At 51.3% G+C, this 24,534-nt stretch overlaps 1 protein-coding gene across 1 annotated transcript in view; it reads left to right on the top strand.

Moving 5' to 3' along the window:
* Positions 1-24,266, top strand: part of TMEM132C (transmembrane protein 132C) — a 356,987-nt gene extending 332,721 nt beyond the window's left edge. Inside the window, exons 6-9 of the mRNA XM_058531234.1 lie at positions 10,717-10,922; positions 12,420-12,693; positions 13,881-14,072; positions 19,577-24,266. Of these exons, the coding sequence (XP_058387217.1) occupies positions 10,717-10,922; positions 12,420-12,693; positions 13,881-14,072; positions 19,577-20,761 (1,857 nt within the window). The 3' untranslated portion in view covers positions 20,762-24,266. The remainder of the gene's footprint in view (positions 1-10,716; positions 10,923-12,419; positions 12,694-13,880; positions 14,073-19,576) is intronic.
* Positions 24,267-24,534: the final 268 nt, after the last annotated feature.

The raw sequence follows: 24,534 nt of genomic DNA, 5'->3' as shown, positions 1-24,534 counted from the left end.
TCTGGAGTCTCTGGGAGTCGTCCAGCAAGCCTCTGCCCTTAGATCTCCGGGGGGGTAGTGGGGGCTGTGCTGGGCTGTTGAGGACACTGGGACGATTGGCAAGGATATTAGCACCATCGTGTGCAGAAAGCATAAATGGAATGATTCCAGATCAGAAAAGGAAAATGAAGACGGGAGGAAATACCTGACATACAACAACGTAACCAACGTGCTTGAACCCAGACTTGTCTGCCGCCAGCTTCACCAGTTCCCCTGAGCCCTCAGAGGGCGGACAGGCCTGGCAGCAGGCCTGGTCTCGGGGCTCCAACCACGTCCCTCCCTAAGCTCCTGTGTCGAGCCGAGCCGTGTGGCGGGATTATTCCTGTCCTTGCTGCCTGGTGTCCCCACAACTACACCCTTTCCTCCTCACTCCCAGCGGCAGAGCAGGGGTGCCAGGTGAGAGCAAGAGTGTTCAGGTGGCGGCTGCTTCTTTTGAAAGAAGCTTCTGTCTCCGGGAAGCTCTTCCGGGCCTAGAGGGTCAAAGGGAAGCTGTGCCAAAGCCAGTCTCATCAGCAGGACGGCCCTGTGCCTTGTGTCCTGGATCCCGGACTTTAGGATCTCAAGTGACATCATGAGGGAGAAAGCGAGGCAGATGGTGGGTGACTCAGGGCACGAGCCCCTGGAGAGAAGTCTGTGCAACCCACGACGGTAGGATCAGTTTAAGGCTGTCCTTCTGGAAGCTTCTCTCCACCCTCCCCTTTAAAGCCCCTTGTAAACACACTTCTGGGGCTAATACGCTCTGTCTACCCAACCCTCCCCAGATTCCCTGTCTGCTGGGCACGCGTGTGTGCAAGGCACTGGGCTAACTCCCGTACTTGTGGGTTTCCTCATTTAATTCTCCTGGCAAATCTGCGACGCTCTTCTCTCCGTGCCCAACGCACCCTGCCTGCTTCTCTGACCTTGGATCGGCCAGCCTTCCCTCTGCTTCTACCACAGGCCAAACGTATTCCTCCCTCTGGGCCCTTTGCACAGAATAAGAGAGAGGTAAATGATTCAAAGTCTTGAAATTTGCAGAAGGGGTAGATCCTAATTAAATCTCAGCGCACACATACACACGATGGTAACCATGTCAGGGGATGGGTAAGTTATTTAACTTCATTGTGGGGATCTTTTCACTGCGTATACGTATATCAAAACATCAAGTTGTACATCTTAAATATATACAACTTTGAATGTCAAAGATATCTCATAAAGCTGTTTAAAAAATCAAAGAAGGATTTTTTCCTTTAAAAAAAAATATGTTGCGTCTAATGTTCCTTTTAGTAGTACGTGCTGAGATGATGAAGATGGGCCTCTGATCTTATAATTGTACAAGTTCTCATGCGTAATTACATGAGACGAATGTTAAAAAAGAGAAGGAGAGAAATACAGCTTAAATTTTGTCTATTAGTGGCTTGGAATTGTAGGAAGTCACAGAGAGGAACAAGAGGACATTATCACCGACCTCGAGAAGTGTCTTTTTATTCATTGTTCTTTTTCATTCAAAAATGAAAGAACTGAGATAACTTTTCACCAATTAAATTGGCAAAGGTTATTTTAAAAAAAAGAGGAGCAATTCTTGAACTAGACAACTGCTTTCAAGCCCAAGTCCCACTCCAACTAGCTGTGTGACCTTGGACAAGTTATTTGACGTCTCTGTGCCTCAGTTTCCTCATCTGTAAAATGATTTGTGTGAGGACGAAGGGAGTCAGTACACATGCATTCTTAGAATCTGGTATACAGCAGACATTTAATAAATGCTAGCTCTTCTTATTGATTCTCTTCTTCTGGAAGCTTCTTCCCCCAAATCTCGCAGGGCTGCTACCATCCTGTGAGGTAGGACTCTGTCTCAGCGTCACCACCCCAGAGAGGTCTTCCCTGTGCCATCTTCCATCTTCTGTCTTATTTTATTTTTCTCGTGGTGTTTATTGCCTACAGTTACTTTCTTATTTACTTGTCCTCATCTGTTCCCACCCTCCCAAACTCACTTCCGAGAGGAGTCTCCTTGCCTCTCACTCTGTGTCTCCAGTGCCGAGGAAAATGCCGGGCACATGGTAGGACCCAGGGAGCATTGGTTGAGAGAAAGAATCCTCGTTTGACAGGTGATGAGGATGAGGCTGGGAGCAGAGGGGTCTCTGCCCCAACGGACATGCAAGGTTGGGCCCCTAACCACACACTGGAGCCTCTGCGAGGGCGTCCACCTGTCCCTGGGCTGCCCACCGGCCGTCCTCCCGGCCTCCCCACGTGGGCCAGGCCCCCTGCAGCACCGCCAGCTCCCAGGTGGACAGGGGCCCCGAGCTGAGAACCCAGTGGTGTCCCCCAGCCTTGCAGCATTTCGCATTGTCAGCTGGAGAAAGTGAGATTTATGGCTGCCCGGCCACTCCAGGCCTTCTGGGCCATCACAGCGAGGGCGAGAAGTGAGAAGGAGGGAGGAGCGCAGACGTCAGCTCAGAACGCTGCTCATTCCCGACTTGTCTCCGTTCCCCTCTTTCTGCCCTTCCGGGGAGGGCAGAGAAGCAGCTGTGACACGCGTTAGGACGAGGGAACTGCTGAGGTTGCACGAGTCCTCCTGGACACGTGACTCTCTCTCTGGCAGCTGCGGGGAGGCGGGGGAAAACTGAGTGAAAAGTGCTGGACAAGCCAGAAGTCCTGGGGAGAAGGGGGTGGCAGAGAAAGGAAAGGGATTCCAACATCCCGAAGCCAGTCCAGGCCAAAGTCACGGCTCCAGGACGAGAAGCTCCGATGCGGAGGCTTCCCGAAGCAACTGGGCCCTTCCTACACCTGGGATCAGGGCTTTCCTGATCCTTAAGGAGAGAACTGAGGAGGAGAGGAAGGGAGAATGGGAGTGGGGCCAAGAGGGGGGAATATGGCAGCTCCTGAGAGTTACCATCAGGGTCATCTTCACCGGGCTTCTCCCAGAATAACTCAGTCAGCGATGCCGCGTAACAAATGACCCCAGCATTCAGCTGTTTGAAACAACGATTGCTTATTCTTGTTCCTGCACTCGTGGGTGGTCTGGTGGTCTGCAGGCTCAGCGGAGTGTGGCCCCTGACTGCAAGGCAAGCTACGATGGGCTCCGTGTGCCTCATTTTGGGGCTGGGCTGAGAGGCAGCAGCTACGTTAGGGGAACTTCCTCTCTTGACAAAGTTCACAGGGGTGGCAGAAACACACAACACCTCTTAAGCCTGAGCCTGGACTGGTCAGCTGTCACTTCTGTCCACTTTCTCTTGGCCAAAGCTAGTGACATGGCCAGTCTGCCATCCACAGGAAGAGGAAACAGAGTCCACCCACGTAAGAGAGAGAAGAGTCAAAAACAGCCACCCACTAGACACAGAGCCAGTGGGCGTCCTGGTTAAGAGCAGCGCTCCAGGGTAGACTGTGTTTGGATCCTGACTCACTGACTACCAGCTGTGTGATCTCGGGCAAGTTACATCACTTCTCTGTGCCTCCATTGCCTCATCTGAAATATGGATGTGATAAAAAAGAGTAGCTCCCTCGTGTGCTCGCGCTGAGGATTCAGCCAGTTGATTCACGTGAGCCTCCTGGAACGGCTCCTGGTCTACTGTCAGCACTCACTACTTGCTGTTGTTATAAAGAATGCGGTCACCATGGAAGTCCATCTCCCCGTGTGTGTGTGTGTGTGTGTGTGTGTGTGTGCGTGTGCATGTCCATGTATCTGCGTGTGCTCACACGTGTGTGGTGGGTGGGTGGAGGTCAGGGGTCCTGTGAGCACAGGCAGCCCTGAGTGTCCCCGAGGTGGGGAGTGTGTCGTCACCAGGCACCTGAGCACCTTCGCCCCAGGAGGCTGCAGGCCCTGGTTGCCTTGGCGACACTCTGCCCTGAGGATGCGGAGCCGTTCTGGCCGCTTACTTCTCCACTGGGAGACTGCGCGCTGTCTGCCCGTTGTCTGCGCGGAGAAACCATCTGCCCAGTGGTCTCCCAGGCACGCTCCCCAGCGGCCCCGCAGCCTGCCACCATCCAGAGCGCACAGGCCGGCTCCCAACAGGCGGGGGGCACACTTTGCATACAGCCGGGTGGGAACACTGTACAAAAATAAAAACAAACTGAATAATAACAAAAGAAGTAAATAAATCCGGGCACTCAGCTCTGATGTGCGGTGCCTGTGGAGAGCAGACACAGAGGGGAGGCAGCCTGCTGGGAGTGCAGGCAGCTTAGGGGCTGCTTTCAATCCTCCAAGGCCACCTGCAGGCCACTGTCCCGCCCAGTGGCGCCCCCCAAACCCTCCAGTCCGGCCTATGAGACCAGCAAGACACCAGGGGAGAAAATTCAAATGCTCTCAGGATTCAGGCTGGTGACAGAATTGAATGCAATGGTTTTCCCATGCTGGTAACTTACTTGATATTTTAAAAATACCGTGCAGGCCAATGGGACCCAGGGCCGCCGGTTTACAAGCTCTGATTCATTCATTCACTCACTCATTCCTTCATTTTTCAACATACGTTCTCGAGCACCTGCTCTGTGCCAAGGCCTGTTTCGGGCACGAGAGATACAACACGGAACAAACAGAGAGAACTCCTTGTTGTCCTGGAGCTTACGTTCTAGAGAGAGAGGACAGGCGACAGCCACAAGGAGCAGGTGAGGTGTGTAGTGTATGAGATGGCAATGGACGACGGAGAAAATAAGCAAGGAAGGGCGAGGGGGATCAGGCGTGTTGCAATTTTAAACAGAAACTTCAGAGAAAGATCTCTGAGATGCTCACGTTCGGGTAGGGCCGGGTCTCTGAACCTCGGCGCTGTTGGCATTCAGCGTCGGCTAATTCTTTGTGGTGGCGCTGTCCTGGGCCCTGTAGGATGTTGGGCAGCATCCCTGGACTCCACCATTGGATGCCAGTTGAGTGTCTTCCCCTAGTTGTGACAAGCAAAAAGATCTCCAAAGATTGTCACCTGTCCTCTGGGGAACACAACCACCCCTGAGCAATCGTGCAGACACCTGGGGAGGAACCTTCAGGCAGAGAGAACAGCAAGTGCAAGGCCCTGGGGCAGGAGTGTGTCTGCTGTGTTCCAGGACCTGTGGGGCAGGGTGAGCAGGTGAAGACTGGGAGGAGATGCGTGGAAAGACAGCAGGGGCACATCAGGGAAGAGCTTGGACTCATTTAAGGATTTTTCCAGAGTTTAAAAGAGGTCTGCAATTCACAAAAATTGGTAAACGATAGCCCCAGATTAAGAGGATGGGAAAACGTCGAGAAGAGGTCTCTGCGCTGGGAATTCTCATTGTCCCTCCATATTCCTCTCTGCTTCTCCCACCGTGCTCTGGGAGGCTGGACTTCGTGGAGTCATCCTCGGGTTTCCCACTGGGTTGGGGCCGTGGGAGGCACCGCGGACATTGGAAGGGGGGAGAAGAGTGAGGTCCCTTATGTCTCACCCCGCTGGACCTCTTGGAGCAAGGCCGTGGGTCGACAGTGGCTGCATCCTCCACCAGGGTCACAGCCCCCATAGGCGGGCCTGTCCACCTGGCTGGGCTCTGGTTCCTGCCCGCTCACCTGGCCTTCCAGGTGGTCACAACTTCCTTGAGCCCCATGCGTTAGTGTCCTGAGGCCGCCATGACAAATGACCACACACTGGGCGGAGGAAAGTCTCCCACAGTTCTGGAGGCCGGAAGTCTGAAGTCAAGGTGTGGCAGGGCCATGCTCCCTCTGTAGGCCTGGGGGACGGTCCTTCCTGTGTCCTCCAGCTCCTGGGGGCTGCTGCAGTCCTCTGCGTGCCTTAGCATCACTCCAGTCTCTGCCTCCGACTTCACATCTGGCTCCATGTGTGAGTCTCTGTGTCTTCTCCTCTTCTCACATGGACACCAGTCCTTTAGGGCGCACCCTGAGCTGCTGTGACCTCATTTTTACTAATTACATTTGCAGAGACTCTATTTCCAACTCAGGCCCCCTTCTGAGGTCCCGGGTGGACGTGGATTTTGGAGGCCACTATTCAGTCCACTACCCCCTCCATCTCTGGCATGCTTTGCCATCTCTTGCTGGTTTCCCTTAACCCTACCCACGCCTTTGTAAAGAGTGCATTTACTAAACTCTCCTCAAGTTCTGGGTCACGTGTGTGCCCTGCCCAGATTTGGAATGATCCAGCCTGTCCAGTGGGCTCATTTGGGACAGGAGCCAGGGCGCTTAAGGAAAAGACCCAGACTTGGTCCATATCAGAGTCATGGCCAGTGGCCTCTCTCAGTGCCAACAGGAATGGAAATGACCCTAAGACCCATGTGGCAGGAAAGATGGCTTCCAAGGCCACAGTCTCAGGATGTTGCCTGTTAAGACAATGTGATTGAAACAGCCTGTGAATCCTGCACTGGCCGCACACAAGTTCTAGTCTTCACCCCACGTCTCCTCACCCAACTTCACGAGCCTCGGTTTCCTCATCTACGCCATGGGGTCGTCCTTGCTGCCTATAGCTCCAGAAAGGACTGAGGGTGCAAATAATGAGAAGCGCCTGCAATTGTGAAACAAGCCGTCCTTGCTGTGCAAGAGCATTCAGTATTTCACGTGAACAGAGCAGGTACGCAAAATCAGGGGTGCAGAAGCGTCAGTCTCATTCTTCTGTGCCTGAACTTCATTTCTATCCCAACCCCCAGTCTCCTAAGTGGCAACAAACTGTAGCAGGAGTTTGATATCTGAACATACTAAGTGTGAGATGCAAGTTAGAGATCCCAGTGGAGATGTTGAATGAGCAGTTCCATATCTGGACATAGGAGCTGGGGAGTCTTAGCACAGAGACGGCATTTAAAGCATCATAACTAAATGATTGCAATAATGAATAGAATATGTCATGGACTGAATGTTTATGTCTCCTAAATTCCTCTGTTGAAATCCTAACCCCTAATGTGGTGGTGTTAGGAGGCAGGGCTTTGAGGGTGATTAGGTCGTGAGGGTAGCAGCTCAAGAATGAGTTAGTACCCTTATATGAGGCTCTAGAGAGCTCCCTCACCCCTTCCACCAAGTGATGAGACAGAGAGAAGACCACCATCCATGAGCCAGGAATGGCCCTCACCAGACACTGGACCTGCTGGCGTCTTAATCTTGGCCTTTCCAGAACTGTGAGAAACAAATGTTTGCTGTTTAAGCCCCTTAGTCTATGATATTCTGTCATAGCAGCCTGAATGGACTAAGACAGGACATACAAGATGCTGTGGAAACACAGAAGAAGGGGCAGTTGCATTATTTCAAGGAGTGAGTCCCCAGTTGTGGTTCCCCATCCTGGAGCACCACCATCACCCGGGACTTTGTTAGAAATGCCACTACGGGGGTCCCACCCCACGCCTGCTCCATCTGAGACTCTGTGGTGAGCCCAACAGTCTGCATGTGACAAACCCTCTCTGATGCTCGCTCAAGTGTGAGAACCTGCTTGGCTGAGGGGGTCCAGACAAAAGTCTCATTGGATGTCCATGGTTGACCAGAAGATGCCTTGGCTTCCCCATAGAAAGTAGTCCCTAGCCTCTCTCTTAGGAAGCAGGTCAGGTCATCAGGAACTTTCCAAGGCCTGAGTGGCAACAGAACATGTCAATGGACCATATGATGCTCAGCCAGAACCCACGGGACCCACCCCAGCCCTTCCAGGTCCTTAAGAGCAGACATCAATGGCTGGTTCAGTGGCCACCATGCGTTCAGGCTGGAGAGTTTAAACACCAGAGTGAGCAGAGGCCAGCAGGCACTTTTCTCAATGGGCAGCCCACCCACAAGGAAAGATGAAAAAGAGTCCCAGAAACGAAGCCAAGGGACTGAAAAGATTCCTGCGGGGTTTCAGTTCCTTTTTTGCAGACGTGCCAGCTCATTTTGTGATGCTGTGGTTCCCACTGCTGGCCACTTAGGAGATGATTAATGTGTCCTGAGACGTCCCCTGACATTTATGGCACCTTCAGGAATAGCGGTGACAATGGCTCTATCATGCGCCCTGCAACTTCCTACCCCTGCGTTCTTCTTAATTATTTATATATTCTGGAGCGGCCGGGTTCCCTCCCACCAGAGCGCAGCAAGGTAATAGATGAGGAAAGTCAATGGTCTGTGAATTACAACATTGATTAAAGAAGTGATTACTGATATAACTCTTGCTCGGCTATTATGCTAATGCCTGCCCCGGTCCAGGACAGTGTTTACATACTAATGACAAGCCTGGGACAACAACTAAAATTGGTTTCCACCTTTAATCAATAAATGCTTTAAACATTTTGAAAGCACTCTTGACCATGAAGAAGAAGATCCATCCTTGGGTTCCCCTCCCAACTGCTCCCTGCCGCTGTCCCCAGCAGATGGAGGAAGTGCTCTCAGCCCAGCCCTCACCAGCTGCCCCTCCAAACAGAAGTGCAAGCTGAAGATGAAAATTGGGCCCAGAGTAGCCATTTACAGTTCCCGGAAGCTGGGGAAAGAGAGGACGATCACAGGAGTTCATTGCTCAGCATCGGATGTGATTTAACTGGGTCCATAGACCCCCCTGAAGGAAACGCTGCTCCTTCCAGAGGACATACAATCCGGACAGGAGACAGATAAGCAAATTAGCAATTACAGCTTAGTATGGTAAGTGCTATGTGAAGAGGCCATGTGTGACTTCGTTAACTCTGAAATGTTACACAAAACTGTATGTATCTGCATTTCTATAGCAAGAATTAACTTTATGTGTATTCTCAAAGGAGTCAGTGACCCCCAAATGATTAGGAAACACTGCTTGCGAGCTTTCTGGAAGATTTCAAATTAACTTCTTGTGTTTCTGCTGCTCTTGGCTCCATCTTATCTCAGTCCCCAACCACATCTCCTCTCAGCCCAAGATCCTTGTTTGGTTGTCTTGAAGCAGGCCTCTCCATGAGGAAAGGGCCTTGATCATCCATCCTTCTGACTGCCATCCGTTCATCCATTTTTCCATCCATCCATCCATCCATGCATCCATCCATCCATCTGTCCATCCATTCATGCATCCATCCATCCATTCATCCACTCATCCATCCATCCATTCACTATTCACTTTGCTGAGCAAATGCTTCATGAGAAGCTGGTGTGAAGAACCAAGAGATCAAAGAAGAAAAAGACGTACTTCTTGCCTTCAGAGATTTCACAGCTTAGTGGTTGATAGGCACACATGGGGCCAGTTTAAATCACATGCCATAAACTTGGCTATGCAAGACAGATCATGTTGTTTCTCTATAACCAACTTGATTTCTATTTTCAGTTCATTAAGGCAGCAGAACATAATCCCAGTCTAATTTCCGGGAGACTTAACTATGGCCCAGGCCTTGGGGAGGAGGCCTCTGGTCTTCAAGTGTTCTGTTCACAGTTCCTAGAGGACACCCATTTTCAGTCAGATGGGTTACCTCTGCTATGGTCTCACCCCGTGCACACTGCTCCCCCCAGCTCCCAGGGAACGCAAGCATCTGCCTGCTGTTTCTTTGCCAGAGGAGAATGTCCATGGGCTGCATATAGATCCATCCCCCTAAAGGTTTAAGGTTTGGAACACAAAGTCTAGATGCCTGCAGACCTTTATTTTTATTTTCTTTGTCTGTGTGTCTGTTTTGCTTTGTGCTCTGTTTTGTCTCTTTCCTGAGGCCACAATCTGCTAGAAATGGTCAAAACACAGGGGGAGACACAGGTTGGTAGTCACTGATGCGATGCTGCCATTCACAGGATGAATAATTATGACACGAATAAATTTAACAGGCCTGGGGTGAGGGGAGGGACCTGGCCAGGCAGGCAAATAGGGAGAGAAGGGTGCCTCTACATGGGTGAAGTCCTGGGTGTCCTGGAGAGCCACCTGGGCAGTGTGGAGGGAGGAGCGAATGGTGGGAATCCTGCTGGAGAGGAAGGCAATAGAGCCCTTCAGGTCCCAGGAGGCTGGATGGGGTGGGACATGCGTGCCGCTCAGTTTCTGAGCAGATGTCAGCCTGGAGAACGGACAGCGCTGGTGCCCACATCACACTCCCTCACCCCACCCCCAGAGTTCAGTCCCAGCTGCAGTTTTGTGCAGGTTCAAGGTCACTTTGTGATGACACCAAATCCCACCTGAAGCTGCTTTCTGCCCCCTGCCCCAGGGCCTTCCTCCCAGATGCAGAAGTGCTGGCGAGTTAACCCACAGGGGCGTCCCTCACCCAGGGAGGGACAGGAGCTGGTAGATAGTATTCCTGCCTGTTATCCTTTAGGTGGACAATTCTGTAGGCATTTTTTCTTTTTTTTTTTTTTGTGAGGAAGATCGGCCCTGAGCTAACATCTATGTCAATCCTCCTCTTTTTGCCGAGGAAGACTGGCCCTGAGCTAACATCCGTGCCCATCTTCCTCCACTTTATGCGGGATGCTGCCACAGCATGGCTGAGAAGCGGTGCATTGGTGCGCACCTGGGACCTGAACCCGGGCCGCCAGCAGCAGAGTGTGTGCACTTAACTGCTAAGCCATGGGGCCGGACCTCTGTAGGCTTTTCATGAGGCCCCAGAGAAACTAAGCCCAATGGTCACAGCAGCAAACGCAAAAATTCACCTTTCTATTGACTTTTCCTCTTTCTCTGTCTCCCTCAGTCTGCTCCCTGACCCCTGCTCCCTAGAGTCACCCCCAAGTAAACCAACTGCACTGAATCCTTGTCTCAGGCTCTGCATTGAGAGCAACATAAATTAAGTACGTGTGCTTTGCAAGAGAAAAAGACAAATGGAAGAAGGGGGGTCTCTCGGGCCCCATGAACTTCCCCTGCATCCCCTCTCCCTCTGTCTTTGCAGGTGTCTGACCACTGTGACTACGTCTTCGTCAACGGCAAAGAGATGAAGGGCAAGGTGGACGCGGTGGTGAACTTCACGTACCAGCACCTGAGTGCCCCCCTGCACGTCACGGTGTGGGTGCCCCGGCTGCCCCTGCAGATCGAGGTTTCTGACACAGAGCTGAGCCAGATCAGAGGCTGGAGGGTCCCCATCGCGGCCAGCAAGAGGTGAGCCCGGGATGGGGAGATGCACCAGAGTCGTGATGACAGTGGCTTGGTTTACCCACCATAACACGACAGGAGCCAGCGCAGGAGACAGCGCATAGCGTTATCACAGCGATCACATTTCCCCAAAGCTGAACAGCCACCCTGAGGAAACCAAGGCCAGGAGAGCCCAGCCAGGCAGAAGGCTGCTAAGCGGCAGGGTCAGCCTCAGACCCAGGCCATTTGCCCTCCGAACTTGGGCTCCCGGAGGCTGTCTCTGAAAGTGGCCCCCCAGAGTGAAGCAACAGATGTCATGCATTTTTCCAGCCCCTCAGCCCCCAGGGAATTTGAAGTTTGGTTTATCTTCTCAGCGATTCCTTCTCTGTGCTTTATGGACACCTATAAACTTGAAAAGCTCTGTGCTCATCAAACTATTGGATAAAGTTTAATTGTATTTATGCTGGACCATGGGGTTACTGTTTGCTCTTAAACTAAAAAAAAAAAAAAAAAAAGCCCCTAGTTTATTCTGTGTGACTCTGGATTGTCATAGGTAGCAGTTTGGGGTCTTGTTTTCTCAGCTCTGTGGCCCCCGGATTAGCTAAATAAGAGTTGATGCTGAGTCCTGGTTTCCTGCCTGGACTCCTCCATCCCAGACCATCAGGGCCGTTTTCCTGACGCCTCCCAGGCACCAGGATCTTCATTTAAGGTGCAAACTAGAGTGCTCCTCAGGAAGAGTGACCGGGACAGTGCAATGCTGACTCCATTACAACCAGAACTTGAAGGAAGTCGGCCTGACTGGGGAGGGCAGCCATGAATCCAGCCGATACTCGCATCATTTAGTGCTCGTGAGTGGCCAAGAGAATGAGTCTATTCCATGTCCCTGAAGAAGGCAGAACAGAGACTCGCTGAGTTCCACCCCAAGCTCCGCCACTTTCTGCTTTGTGAGTTTGGGCACGCTACCTAACCTCTCTGTGCCTGCGTTTCCTCATCTGGACATGAGAATAGTTACAGCTTTGCCTCAAAGTGTTATAAGATTAGAGGAGTTCACACATGTGGAGCTTAGAAAGGCACATCTCGAGAGCATAGCACAGCTCTGTCCCATACAACTTTCTGCAGTGGTGGAATGTTCTAGAACCACAGTGTCCAATATGGTAGCCACTAGCACATGTGCTCGGAATACAGCCTGTGTGATTGAGAAATTTAATTTTTAATGTATTTAATTTTTATTCATTTAAAATTGAAATAGCCATATGTGGCTATTAGCTGCTCATTGGACAGTGTAAGCTTAGTAAATATTAGCTCTTTAGTCTTATATTTGTCAATAAATGTCTTCAAGAAGGAGCTCCCTAACCCTTTGTGCTGCCCAGTGATAGAACCAGTGCTCCCCGTGTGGTCCTGAGGCTCCTGTCGGGCGTGTTGTCTCTTGGAGGTTGAGGGGGGCACCTGCCTGTCTGGCTTGTGACTGGAGGGCATCTCTGACTCCATCCCTGGACCTGAGAGCGTCTGCCCCTTTCCCACCAGGCCCACGCGAGACAGCGAGGATGAAGATGAGGAAGAGCGGCGGGGCCGGGGCTGCGCCCTCCAGTACCAGCATGCCACCGTGCGTGTCCTCACCCAGTTTGTGTCCGAGGACGCCGGTCCGTGGGGCCAGCCGAGCCACCTGCTCAGTCCCGACTGGCAGGTGGACATCACCCACCTGGTGGCAGACTTCATGAAGCTGGAGGAGCCTCACGTGGCCACACTCCAGGACAGCAGGGTCCTGGTCGGGCGGGAGGTCGGGATGACCACGATCCAGGTAGGAAGCTGGGGCTCGGACTTTCTGCATCCCCAACAGGGAGCGTGTGCTGGCACAGGGGAGGCCTGCAGGATGGGGGTCCTTGTGGCCAATGCCCTGTCCCTGTGATGGCGTCGTGGGGACACCAGAAGGGGAGCAGGGGCCAGCTCTTTGAGTCCCCATCTCCTTCCAAACAGAACCAAGATAATGGTAGCCACATCCCTTAGCACCCCGGACCACCACACTCTCCACTGGTCATCCTCCGTTCCCACCTCCTCCCAACACTCCCCATCTTACTGCTGATTCTCCACACTTGTACCCCCTTTCCAGACTTGTACCTCTTACACCCTCTTAGAAATAACCTTCCCTCCTCCACGCACTGCTCCTGCCAGTGGCCAGGGGAAGATGCATGCCTTCATTCTTCCCATCCTTCTGTCCTGGAGTCACTCTGTCATTCTGCCGTTTATTCATTCAACAAACCCTCTTCAAACTCCTACCACTTATCTTTTGCTCAAGGAAATGTATAGAATGGTGGGATTCAGGACAGATGACAGGGGCGTCGAGGGCCTTTTCCGCCAGCCCTCAAGTCCCACCCTACTAACTCCACCTTTTTGGAATGTCATTCTGGATCCTTACACAACCACCATATGTGGAAGTGATTCATACATTTCTGTCATTTCACCTGGATGTTTCAAGTCCAACATTTGGTTTAAGAGATGAGGCGGAAAGTAATGTTTCAGCAGAGGATACATTGTGCTGGGGGCCTGGGGAGAGAGTAGACTATTTATAATTCAGTTCTCCCCAGTTAATTCCATCTTAGAATGTGATTCATGATGTGCAAAGTGTTTGTATGCAAGTCCTCATAAGTCCAGTTAGCAGGATCGCCATGTTTAGTTAACCAGGTTGTACAGTGTACAAGCGTGCCTCATCTAAATGGGAGGGGTCATTTCCTTTTAAAACCAGAATGGATTTTAAGATTTATTTCAATTTTCCAACAGAGATAACTAAAGTGTCTCGGGGAAGGGGTGACTCTATCTGATTCTTACAAAGGCACGGTCGGGTTAGTGTATATAGTGAAGTAGTTGTGTGACTCCTTTGGCCTGTACTCTGGACCCAGGCCTGGGGCATGGGGGAAGTGTTGCTGGGAAAGGTTCCGACATCTGGGAACAGGGGTGACAGATGTGTCTGCTGTCCTGCCAATGCCACAGGTGTTGTCCCCACTGTCGGACTCCATCCTGGCAGAGAAGACCATCACCGTCTTAGATGACAAAGTCTCGGTGACAGACTTGGCCATCCAGCTAGTGGCTGGGCTATCTGTCACCCTCCACCCCAGCACGGAGAACAGCAAGGCCATCACAGCTGTGGCCACAGCTGAGGAGCTGCTGCGGACCCCCAAGCAGGTAGGGGCCCAGATGCCGGAGGTCAAGAGGAGCAGGGCCAGTCACTGTGCCAGATTCAGCAAAAGGGGAAGGAGGAGGGAGGAAGAGGGGCAGGGTCGCAGAACTACATTCCAGAATGGAGTGATGCAGGCTGTATGAAATCCATATGGCTACAGCGTCTGAATAATGGGGCTGTGATGAGTAACGATGAGTAAGGATGCCCACTGCACAGGGGTGTATTAGTCAGCTACTGCTGTGTAACAAATCGCCACAAACCTAGCAGTAAAACCACACCCACTTACTAGCTCACAGTCCTGGGCGTCAGGAGTCCAGGTGGGCTCAGCGGGGTCTACGCTCAGGGTATCACAGGCTGAGAGCAAAGTGTCTGCTGGCTGGGCTCTTGGGATGTTCTGGGAAAGAATCTGCTTCCACACTCACCCGTCTCTCTGCAGTCGTATGACTGAGGAGTCCATTTCTCTGTGAGCTGTTGACTGGGAGCCTCTCTCAGCATCCTCCTCACTTCCCACTGCCCCCATCACCTTCAGAACCAGCAACGGTGTGTGGAGTCCTTCTCGGGCCTTAAATCTCTGACTTCCCCTATGCCACCAGCCAGAGAAATCTCTCTGCTTTTAAAGGCTCACAGGACTACATCAGGCCCACCCAGATCACCCAGGCAGATCTCTCTGTCTTGAGGTCAACTGTGCCATATAACATAACATAACCACGGCAGCAGTGTCTCATTATTCCCAGGTCCCCAGGATTAGGGCAGGCCATCCTAGAAACTCTGCAGGGAGTTGCTGCCTGACGTTGTTCCAACATCAGCAACAGGGACCTGGGATACATTCACATCCACGTCCATCCTGCTGTGCTGGCTTCTCTGCTCGTCTCTCCTGGGGGTGGGAAAGTGGAGGGTGTTTTCTGGTTTATAAAGAGCAGAGTAAGAGGAGCAGAGGAAAATGAGGAGACAGAGCAGAAATCACGCAGCTGTTTGCTGAGAATGAGTAATTAATTGAGGGTGACTGGCATCGCAACCTCCCTGGCATGAGGCAAGGCCACCAGTCCCCATCCAATGTCACCCATCTGTCTTCATCGGCTGATAATTGGCGGGCCCAGCACGGACGCGGGGGATTTGTTGGTGTAGTTCATCCAGTTTGCAGACGTGACTCTTGAAAGGAAGGGGCTCTAAGTCACTCGTGGGCACGTGTTACTTTAAGTCACTCAGAATGTCTCATCTTTGGGGAAATGGTTGGCTTCTCCTGAGAAAACCCTACATCCCGACCTCGCCGTAATGCACTAATGGACGCACTTGGTCTCACGTACACAGCAGGGCTGATGGGATGGATTTGGGCAAGCCTGCGGTGTTCTGAGGGCTCCATTCAGGCAATCTGCCATTCAGGGGGCTTGTTTTATGGAAGTTCTTTCTCTGTCTAGAGATGTGAAGAAAAATTAATTCAAGATGAAAAGTTAGGCAAGATGAGCCCGCACACTGAGCTAATAGCGTTTTATCTCAGCCCTCGGAGTGTTGAAGGCTGGCACCCTGCTCTTGATGTTTCCAACTTGGAATACAAGATTGGAAAGGTTTTTAGGCCCACGAGTGAGGGCAGCAGCGTATACTTGCCCTGTGCCTCATTTGTTCTAGAGAAGGCTAGGATGGGAACATGAAACAAGGAAACCCCTGGTGTGAGTGCATTTGAAGAGGACTTGTCTGACTGTGTGATTTTTCAGTCAATGTGGACAAAGGAGATGAGGGTGAGAAGGAAAATTGCTGAGCTGTATTATTTGTCTTAGCTTTGTTCCCCCAGCAGCTGAGCCTGAGGAAAGGATTCATGTGCCTGTTCTTTATTTGGGCAGTGACGGGAATCCCAGTAGGGGAGTGGGAAGTGAGGCGGGAAGGGAAGACAGCCAGCAGAGTGTGCTCCCAGCTCAGCCACCACTGTGGGCTCCGAGGCTGCTGGGGAAACTGTCAGCCAGTGTAGAAAACGTGAGAAGAGTCGTTGGTTTTGAGGGGCAAGGGAACTGGGACGTATATAACAACTCCTGTTGAGGGCTGCTCCTGGAGGGGTTCATTCCTTGGCACTGCTGGCTGCAGACATGACCGCATGGGCTCCAGAGGCCATGGAATCCCCTTGGGCAAAATCACTTTGCAGGGTTGGCAGTTAAAAGTTGGGCAGGCAGATTCTGAATCAGAAATGGGCAGGCGCCAACGGTGGACACTTTCCATCTTCAGATTCGCGTGCAATCCCACTCACTCCTTACAGGCAGTGCAGTCAGCCTGGGCTTCCAATTACAGGTAATAGACACCCAACTCAGGCTGCCATAAACAGACATCGGAATTTATCAGTCCTGTCCAGGCATTTGCATCTTCAGGTAAAGCTAGATCCAGATGCTCACACACTGTTATCAGAAATCTTCCTTTTTATTATTGGTATTTTCCCTCAATTCTAGAAAATGTCCAGCCATTATTTCTTTGAATACTGACTCCCCCCATATTGTTTCCTTCTGAAACTTCTAACAGAAAACTGTTGGTCATTCTCATTCTCTCCCTCATTTCTTTCAACCTTCCTTTCGTATTCTTCATCTTTATATTCCTGTGATCACATTTTAGGTAAATTTCTTGGCTCTGTCTCCCAGGACACTAATTGTCACCTCAGACATGTCTAATCTGCTGTTTAAATGATCCATTGAGTAGTCAACTTCAACTAGTGTATTTTCCGCTTCTAGAAAGTTCTGTTTGGTTCCTTTTGCATCCCCCCGTTCTTTTTCCATTCCCTCCTGCTCTGTCAGTGTGGTTTCCACTCCTTTTAATTTTCCTTCAACTACTTTATTTCACAGGCTCTTTTTTGGTGGTGGTGGTTTGTTTTATTTTATCGTCCTTTTCCTTTGTCCCAGTATCTCAAGTCCTTGGTCTGCTGATCTTTTCTTTGTGTTTGGTGGTTCTCTCCCACGGTAGAGCCTTCCCTCCTAGGGACTGTAAATATTTTGTTATCATGAGCACCTCCTGTGCCTGCTCTGACTTGCTCCTGAGCTCAGAATTCCTGCGCACTTTTGCATTTTATCTGCACAGGTCCAGCTTCGAGTGAATTCCTTTGCCTGCGGCTCCTGTGCCATATGGGGGGTGTAACTTCAGACTCCACACCCAGCCATGGGGAAGGTGCAGGGTTTTGATTTCTGGGGGAGACTTTTCCCCGCCCAGGGCTCAGAGCACAAACAAGCATGATCGCTGTGTCTCAGGCCCAGTGGGAAGGATTTTCTCATCCCCCTGCGTGGAGTGGGCCCCCTCACTAGTCCTTGCTGTATGCAAAGGCCTCGTCCTCCTCTGACACGTCCCCAGGGCGACATCAACATCCCAGCCACGGGCTGCTGGGTCCTCTGAGCAGCTCTGACACCCCTCAGGCCACCCCAGCAACAGCTAACTGCGTGCACCACTCTGTGGTGTGTTCCTTTTTCATTTCTCATTCCTGGGAATTTGCATCTCCTTGTTGTATATTTTTGCCTACTTTTTAACTGGTTTATACTCAGCCAGTCTTCTTTGTTGCTGGACATGCTCTTAAGCCTCTATCTCTCTCTCTCCATCTCTCAGCTCTTCTTCGCCCTGTGCTGCCCTCAGGTCCCAGCTGACTTTCCCTGGGTGGTGGCAAGATGACCACTCCCTGTGCCAGGCTTGTGTCCGAACTCAGCAGCCCCAGGTCAAGCAACCTTCTCCTCTGTGGTTCCAGCAAAAGCCTAGGCATGACGTCCCATTGGCTGGTTTGGATCATGTGCCCCTCCCTGAGCCAATCACTGTGAACAGGATGGTGGAATGTTCTGATTGGCCAGACCCTGGGCACATGCCAACCTCTGGAGCTGGAGGGGTGGGTCCACCCCACTCACACCACATGGACACTGAATAGAGAAGATGTGGTCCTGAAAGGAAAATTAGTGTTCTAGTCCCTGCCAGAAAGGAGGGAAGGCAAATTAAATGTTCATGTCAGACCGTGCTGTCTAGGGATTCACATTCTCGTTTTCAGTTAAGGAAACTGAGGCCCAGAAGGATTGGTTTAAAAAAATGTCCTCAAGAGAATAGTGGATCTGTGTATTTAATTCCAAACTCTCTCTCTAAATCCTCTGCCCTTTGTCATCGTGTCCAGAAGCCAGGATAAAAGGAGACACTGGATCCTTTACCCATAACAGACCCCGGGGGCTCCATTAGCTCCTCCCAACCAGGAAATCACTGCCCATTTCTGTCCTCACTCTGTTCCTTACTTCACCTCCATCACGTCCAGCAGATTGTCTGACAGGAGTTATCCCGGCCCCGTTTCATGGCCAGTGCCCACCCCTCTCCCTCCTGGCCTCTGATCACCTTCCGTCCTCCCCACGTGCAAAGAGTTGACTGACTGTGCATTACAAAGTAAAATTCAGCACGCTCAAACCTATGCAGAGTGAACATCCCAGCCCACCTCCAGTCAACATCCCCGCCTGCCACGATAAACCACCCTGTCTTGTTCATTCTCTCTCTCTGGCTCTGTCAGCCTCCTTTCCAAAGAATACTCAGTTTCTGGTGCAGGGTTAGGCACAAATGAGGCTTTTAATACATGTCCATGGAATGATCAGATGAATGAAAATTGCATCACTAAATGCCTGTTCTCAGAGAACGGGGCAGAATTCCAGACAAGTCAGAATTGTTTCCTCCAATCCCTGACCTGGAGTCAAAGGCAGCCGGGAGACAGACCAGCAACGGTGGTTAAGACTCAAGATAAACTGCTTGGGTCTCCATCCCTTCACCGAGCAATCTTGGGAGAGCCACTGATCCTCTCTCTGATCCGTTTACTCACCTGCAGAATGAGAAATATTGACAATCATAGTATCCACCTTGTATATTGTGAAGAGTAAATGAGTTGATATATGAAAAACCCTTGGGACAGAGGCTGGTTCCCAGGAAGCACTACGTATGTCTTAGCTATTGTCATCATGGTGGTGGGTGGAATGAGGGTGCACCAAAGACGGCCACGTCCTAACTCCTAGAACCTGTGAATATGTCACTTACATGGCAGAAGGGCCTTTGCAGCTGTGATTGAGGATCTTGACATGGAGAGATGACTGTGGATTATCCGGATAATGTAATACACTGAACGGAGCGTCCTCACAGGGTCCTTAGGGGAGGGAAGTGGGAGCAGCAGAGTGAGCAGCAGAGATGTGAAGACTCAGCCAACGCGTTCAAGTGAGTCCTTGTCAACAAGGCCGGTGGTGCAACTTCTCAGTTAGGGTTCTTCCCGGTAAGGATGATGCCGCGCTCTCATCATGTGTCAACATTTGTCTTGTTTAAATTAAGTTCATTCTCTGATCTCGACATAAAAGTTTAAATTAAGTTCATTCTCTGATCTCGACATAAAATCTGAACGTTTTCTCCCCAGATGCCCAACCACCAGGTCTGGATTTTGAGTCTGCTCCCTGCTTTGGGGGGTTCTGTTCTAGGAGGGGTGGGCAGGTTCCTAAGAGAAGAGGCATCTCCCCGAGCTCTGGTCTTCTAACTGCCTCTCTCCCTGCAGGAAGCCGTGGTCAGCACTTGGCTCCAGTTCAGCGACGGCTCGGTGACGCCCCTGGACATCTATGACCCCAAGGACTTCACCCTGACTGCCACCTCCCTGGATGAGGCCGTTGTGTCCATTCCCCAGGCCCGCTCTCCCAGGTGGCCCATTGTGGTTGCCGAAGGGGAAGGCCAGGGGCCGCTGGTCCGAGTGGACTTGACCATTGCGGAAGCCTGCCAAAAATCCAAACGCAAGAGCATCCTGGCCGTGGGCATCGGCAACGTCAGGGTCAAGTTTGGCCAGAACGACGCTGACTCCAGCCCTGGCAGGGACTACGATGAGGGCGAGATCAGGAACCATGCCAGTGACCGGCGGCAGAAGGGCCAGGACGCGCACTTCCATGGCAGCTCCCCCGTGGGGCGCGAGGAAGGTGCCCTCCGGAGAGGCAGCACCACGGCCAAGTCGCTGCTGGACAACAAGGTGGCGAAGGACAGCCGTCTGGACGGGGGCAGGCTGTCCGGAGAGGGGCAGCTGCAGAACATCCCCATCGACTTCACCAACTTCCCGGCCCCGGTGGACCTCCCCGAGGGGGGGGGCGGGCTGGGGGACGGTGACCTGGTGCAGACGCCGCGTGGCCTGAGCGACCTGGAGATCGGCATGTACGCCCTCCTGGGGGTGTTCTGCCTAGCCATCCTGGTCTTCCTGATCAACTGCGTCACCTTCGCCCTCAAGTACAGGCACAAGCAGCTGCCCCTGGAGGGCCAGGCCTCCGTGACCCACTCGCACGACTGGGTGTGGCTGGGCACCGAGGCGGAGCTCCTGGAGAACGTGGCCGAGGGCTCGGCCCCGCAGGACGAGCACACGACCGTCATCGACCGCGGGCCAGGGGGCTGCGAGGAGAACAACCGGCTCCTCCTCAACGGCGGCTCCCAAAAGCACATTCAGGGCCACCTCCAGAGGCCGGCCGACGCGAGGGGGAAGCAGGGTGGGGACCAGAAGCACGAGCCCCTGCACTCGCCCACCTCGAAAAGGAAGAAGGTGAAGTTCACCACCTTCACCACCATCCCCCCGGACGACGGCTGCCCCACCGTGAACTCCATCCTCGGCGGCCACGAGGAGGACATCAAATGCGGGTGCGAGGACGTGGACGTGGGCGCCCCCCAAGAACTCAGAAACTATCTGGAGAAACTCAAGGGTAAAGTGTAGGCCCCTCTGGCCAAGGGGCCGGGTGCCCGGGCCCCTCCTTCAGTTCCCGAGTAGATCTGGGCCCCAGGAATTAGGGCAGCAGGAGTCAGCGGCTTGCGCAGGGAAGCGCTGGGGCCCCTTATAGACCAGATGGGAGTGTTGAAGCCTGGAAGGGACGTTTTTTGTAATCAAAGGTTTTTTAGCAGTCGAGGATGGCAGATTTTTGAAAGTCAGCGGAACCAACTCTGGGAGGGGAGCTGACAGCGACATTGAACTGCGAGAGGCCAAATTAGGGACGTTATTCTATGAGTCAAACTATAACACAGACACGCTACCAAAAATTATTTGTTAAAAAATGCAAAAAGACAAATAAAAAGAGACAGAAATAATCATCTGTTTATATTTCTAATAAAGGAGCAAAATGTAAAACTAGGGCCTGCGAAAGACATTTTCCATTTTACTTCAATATTGCCCCGTCTAGGACAGCCTGTGACTGTCACCGTGGGGCTGGAGGACATGTTTCCGGATATCAGTTGCCTCTTGGGACAGACCTGAGGATTTTTAAACCTTTACTTGATAATCTTTTCTTCTCTTTGTCCACGTTTTTCTTCCCCCTCATTTTTCTTTTTGTGTCCTAGACTTCCATTTGATTTACGTTTAATGTTTACTTCTGAGGATCGAATGATATATTTTCCTAAATTAAACATAAATTATACTCCTATTCATTAGACAAATTCTTAGAAGCAATGCCAATGAATCCATTCTTTAAGTAGTAAGTTTGATGCTTTTCTATATCCCTCCAGCCTTGTTGATAGTTGCTGGTTTTTACGATTAGAGAGAGCTCTGGGAGCCTTTGGCGGGTGGGGGCAGTGTCATTGACCCACGACCGCACCCACCATAGGGCCCAAGCCAGTGGGTGGGACACTGTCAGAGGGTCTTCGATTGGGACGCAGCCAGCATCACAGAAACCAGCCAGGGCCCCCTGTCCACTCAGTGACTCCATCCCTGGTGTTGTGGGGACGCTCCTATGTGGGGGAAAGTCGGGTCAAACCCACAAGAGAAAGACCACTCCCAAGAAAAACTAGTGTCAACCTCATCTATCAGGAGATACTGGTATTGAGAAACAAACAAAGATAAAACCTGCTGGAGGGTTTTTCAGTTGTTTTTCTTACTTTATTGGGTGGGGTGTACCAGCATAAAATGAAAAGATAAAAATCTATGTTAGATTGTCAATGAACTGTGTTTTTTAACAGCCTAATTGTGTAGCAGCACATTGCGAAACGCATTCATCCAAAGTAAGCGTATGCGGCAGGGAGGCCCACACCGCAGTGGAGTAAACTCCTTCGTGACTGCAGACTCCAGCCAGCGAGGGAGGATGACACCCAGCGGCCGGCACATGGTACCCTTGGCAGGGCGGCGCTGGCAGACCCGGGGGATGCTTCTTGTTTTTATTTTTTTAATTACTAAAATCAGTAGCTAAGAAAGGGTTCTTGAAGCCTCATAGCCTCAGCTGGACCTTTTAAAAAGATATTTCTAGCACATACTATAGGCAGAAAGAAGGAGATATTTATTTATACCTGTGAAGTCAATTGTCATTAAAATGCTATCCATGGCTTGACAAGTCGGTCTCCTGTGGGCTTTCTTATCTCATTTGACTCCTATTTCCTCTCCCCACCGAAGGTACAACTTGTTGAAGAAATAAACTGTCTGTTAGGCTAGAGGGAAAACAATATACTTGCCAATCTTTTTTTTTTTTTTCCTCCTGGATTCTTGACTGATCCAGAGTAACTCCTAATACAGAAACCCTTCAATTGCTGTCCACCATCATCTACATCAGTGGTTCTCAAACTTGCTCAGAATCGCCAAAAGGGCTGATAAAACCCAGATTGCCGAGGTGTGGCCGAAAAATGTGCATTTCTGGCAGGGTCCAGGGCATTGCTGATGCTTCCGGTCTGAGGCCCACACCCTGTGATCCACTGATCGACATCAGAGAAGAAGGACAGCTGTGACACTGAGTGGACGACCATGTGGCTCCATCCTCTGGGGAAAACATCTCCTTGTATTCTGGTTGTTTTTGTGATTATTGTTGTTTGAGGTTTCGGTGGGATTGTTGTTGCTGTTGGTTAGTTGGCTATATAGAATTTTTTGGTAGAAGACAAGGTGGTGGTATTTTTTTAATAACAGCTTTTTTGAGACATAATTCACATGACATAAAATGGACCCATTTAAAGTGTACAGTTCAATGGTTTCTAGTATAGTCACAGCATTGTGCATCCATCACCACATCAATTTTAAAAAATTTTCATCTTCCCAAAAAGAAACTCCAAACTCGTTAGTCACTCCCCGTTTTCCCCCAATTCCCAGCCCCAGGCAACCACCAATCTACTCTCTGTCTGTGGATTCGCCTAGAGGTGCTGATATCTCTTTCATTATGGGAGCCCCTCCTGAAAATTCTCCACGTGGGATTATAATCCCCACGACATCATCAAGTAACAATTGTTGTTCTTGTAAGAAGCTGATAGAATTGAAAGATGGTGACTGTTCTTAATCCAGGCACCAGGAGACCTCTACCGCCCAACGCCAACAGCGTGGCTGGACGTGTGCAGTGAGAGAGGATGGTCTTCAAGACATTCTATGTGGAAGCCATGTCCGCTCCTAAATCTGGCCACCTACCTAGCTAGCCCATATATTTCTTTAAAAGATTAAGGTTCCAAATAAGGGGAGAGAGGATTGTGGTTGGCTCTAACGCCGGATGCTTAATTTCTGCCCTGAGTTAAACCATAAAAGGATGAGAACCACCACACACCCCAGCCAGCTGCTGGCCGTAGGCAAATACCTCGGGGGCCGCTCAACAACTGAGCAACTAGGCTCTGAGGCCTGAGACAACCAGGGCGGTTGAGGTCTTCCTCACAAGCGGGAGGCTCAAGGAGGCCCCTGCCCTCACTGTCAGCATAGAACTGTGTCCATGTTGGGTGACCGGCTGGTCCCATTTCCCCCGGGACTGTCCTGGTTTTAAAACTGGAAGGGCTTTTTTCCCCAAATTAACATATTGTAACCTTAAATTTACACAATGTTATATGTCAAATATATTTCGATTACAAAATAAATAAAATAAAACTGGAAGACCCGTGTCCCATGAAGCCTCTCAGGGGAAGCTGGGATGGTTGGCCACCCTGGTCTACGTAAGTGATGCCAACGATCATTGAAGCTTCCTGTCCGTCGTTTCAATTGATGGGGATGTCACGGTGTTGAAAATGTCTCCTTTCTTGCAATCTTAAGGCTCAAGCCTGACCTCCCCTAGGGAGGCAGCAGGGGGCTACAGCCGGCCCAGCACTCGAGTCCAGCCGCCCCTGACCAGGGCCTGTGACTCACGGGATTGCACCACCCCAACCACTAACGTGGGGCCGGGGCCACTTCCCTCCACGGATACCTTGGGTTTGTGCGTGTTTTCTGCTGGGTGGAATCAGAGGACGATTTCTCTTTTATGTGTACAGACGCTAAATAAACATAATTTTAAAAAATGTTGTCAGACCCTAAAACAAATCGGATCAGTCATTTCTCACTCGCTTCCTGCTGAGCACAGGGCTGCCCCCGCCCGCCAAGCCCACCGTCCCTCGGTGTGTGAGCCTCTGTCCCCACTGAATGAGTCCAGGTACATGACCTCCGATTTATTCCCAAGGACGTGTGTCAGGCCGGTTCTGCAGATGAGGTCACAGTGAGACGAGCATGTGCCGTCTCAGGAAAGGCACTGCCTTCGTACGGGGACGTGAGCCTGCGAGACTGAGGAGGTGCAC

Source organism: Diceros bicornis, chromosome 35 (genome assembly GCF_020826845.1).
Source record: "Diceros bicornis minor isolate mBicDic1 chromosome 35, mDicBic1.mat.cur, whole genome shotgun sequence".
NCBI lineage: Eukaryota > Metazoa > Chordata > Mammalia > Perissodactyla > Rhinocerotidae > Diceros > Diceros bicornis.
This window is presented reverse-complemented; position numbering and strand designations above follow the sequence as displayed.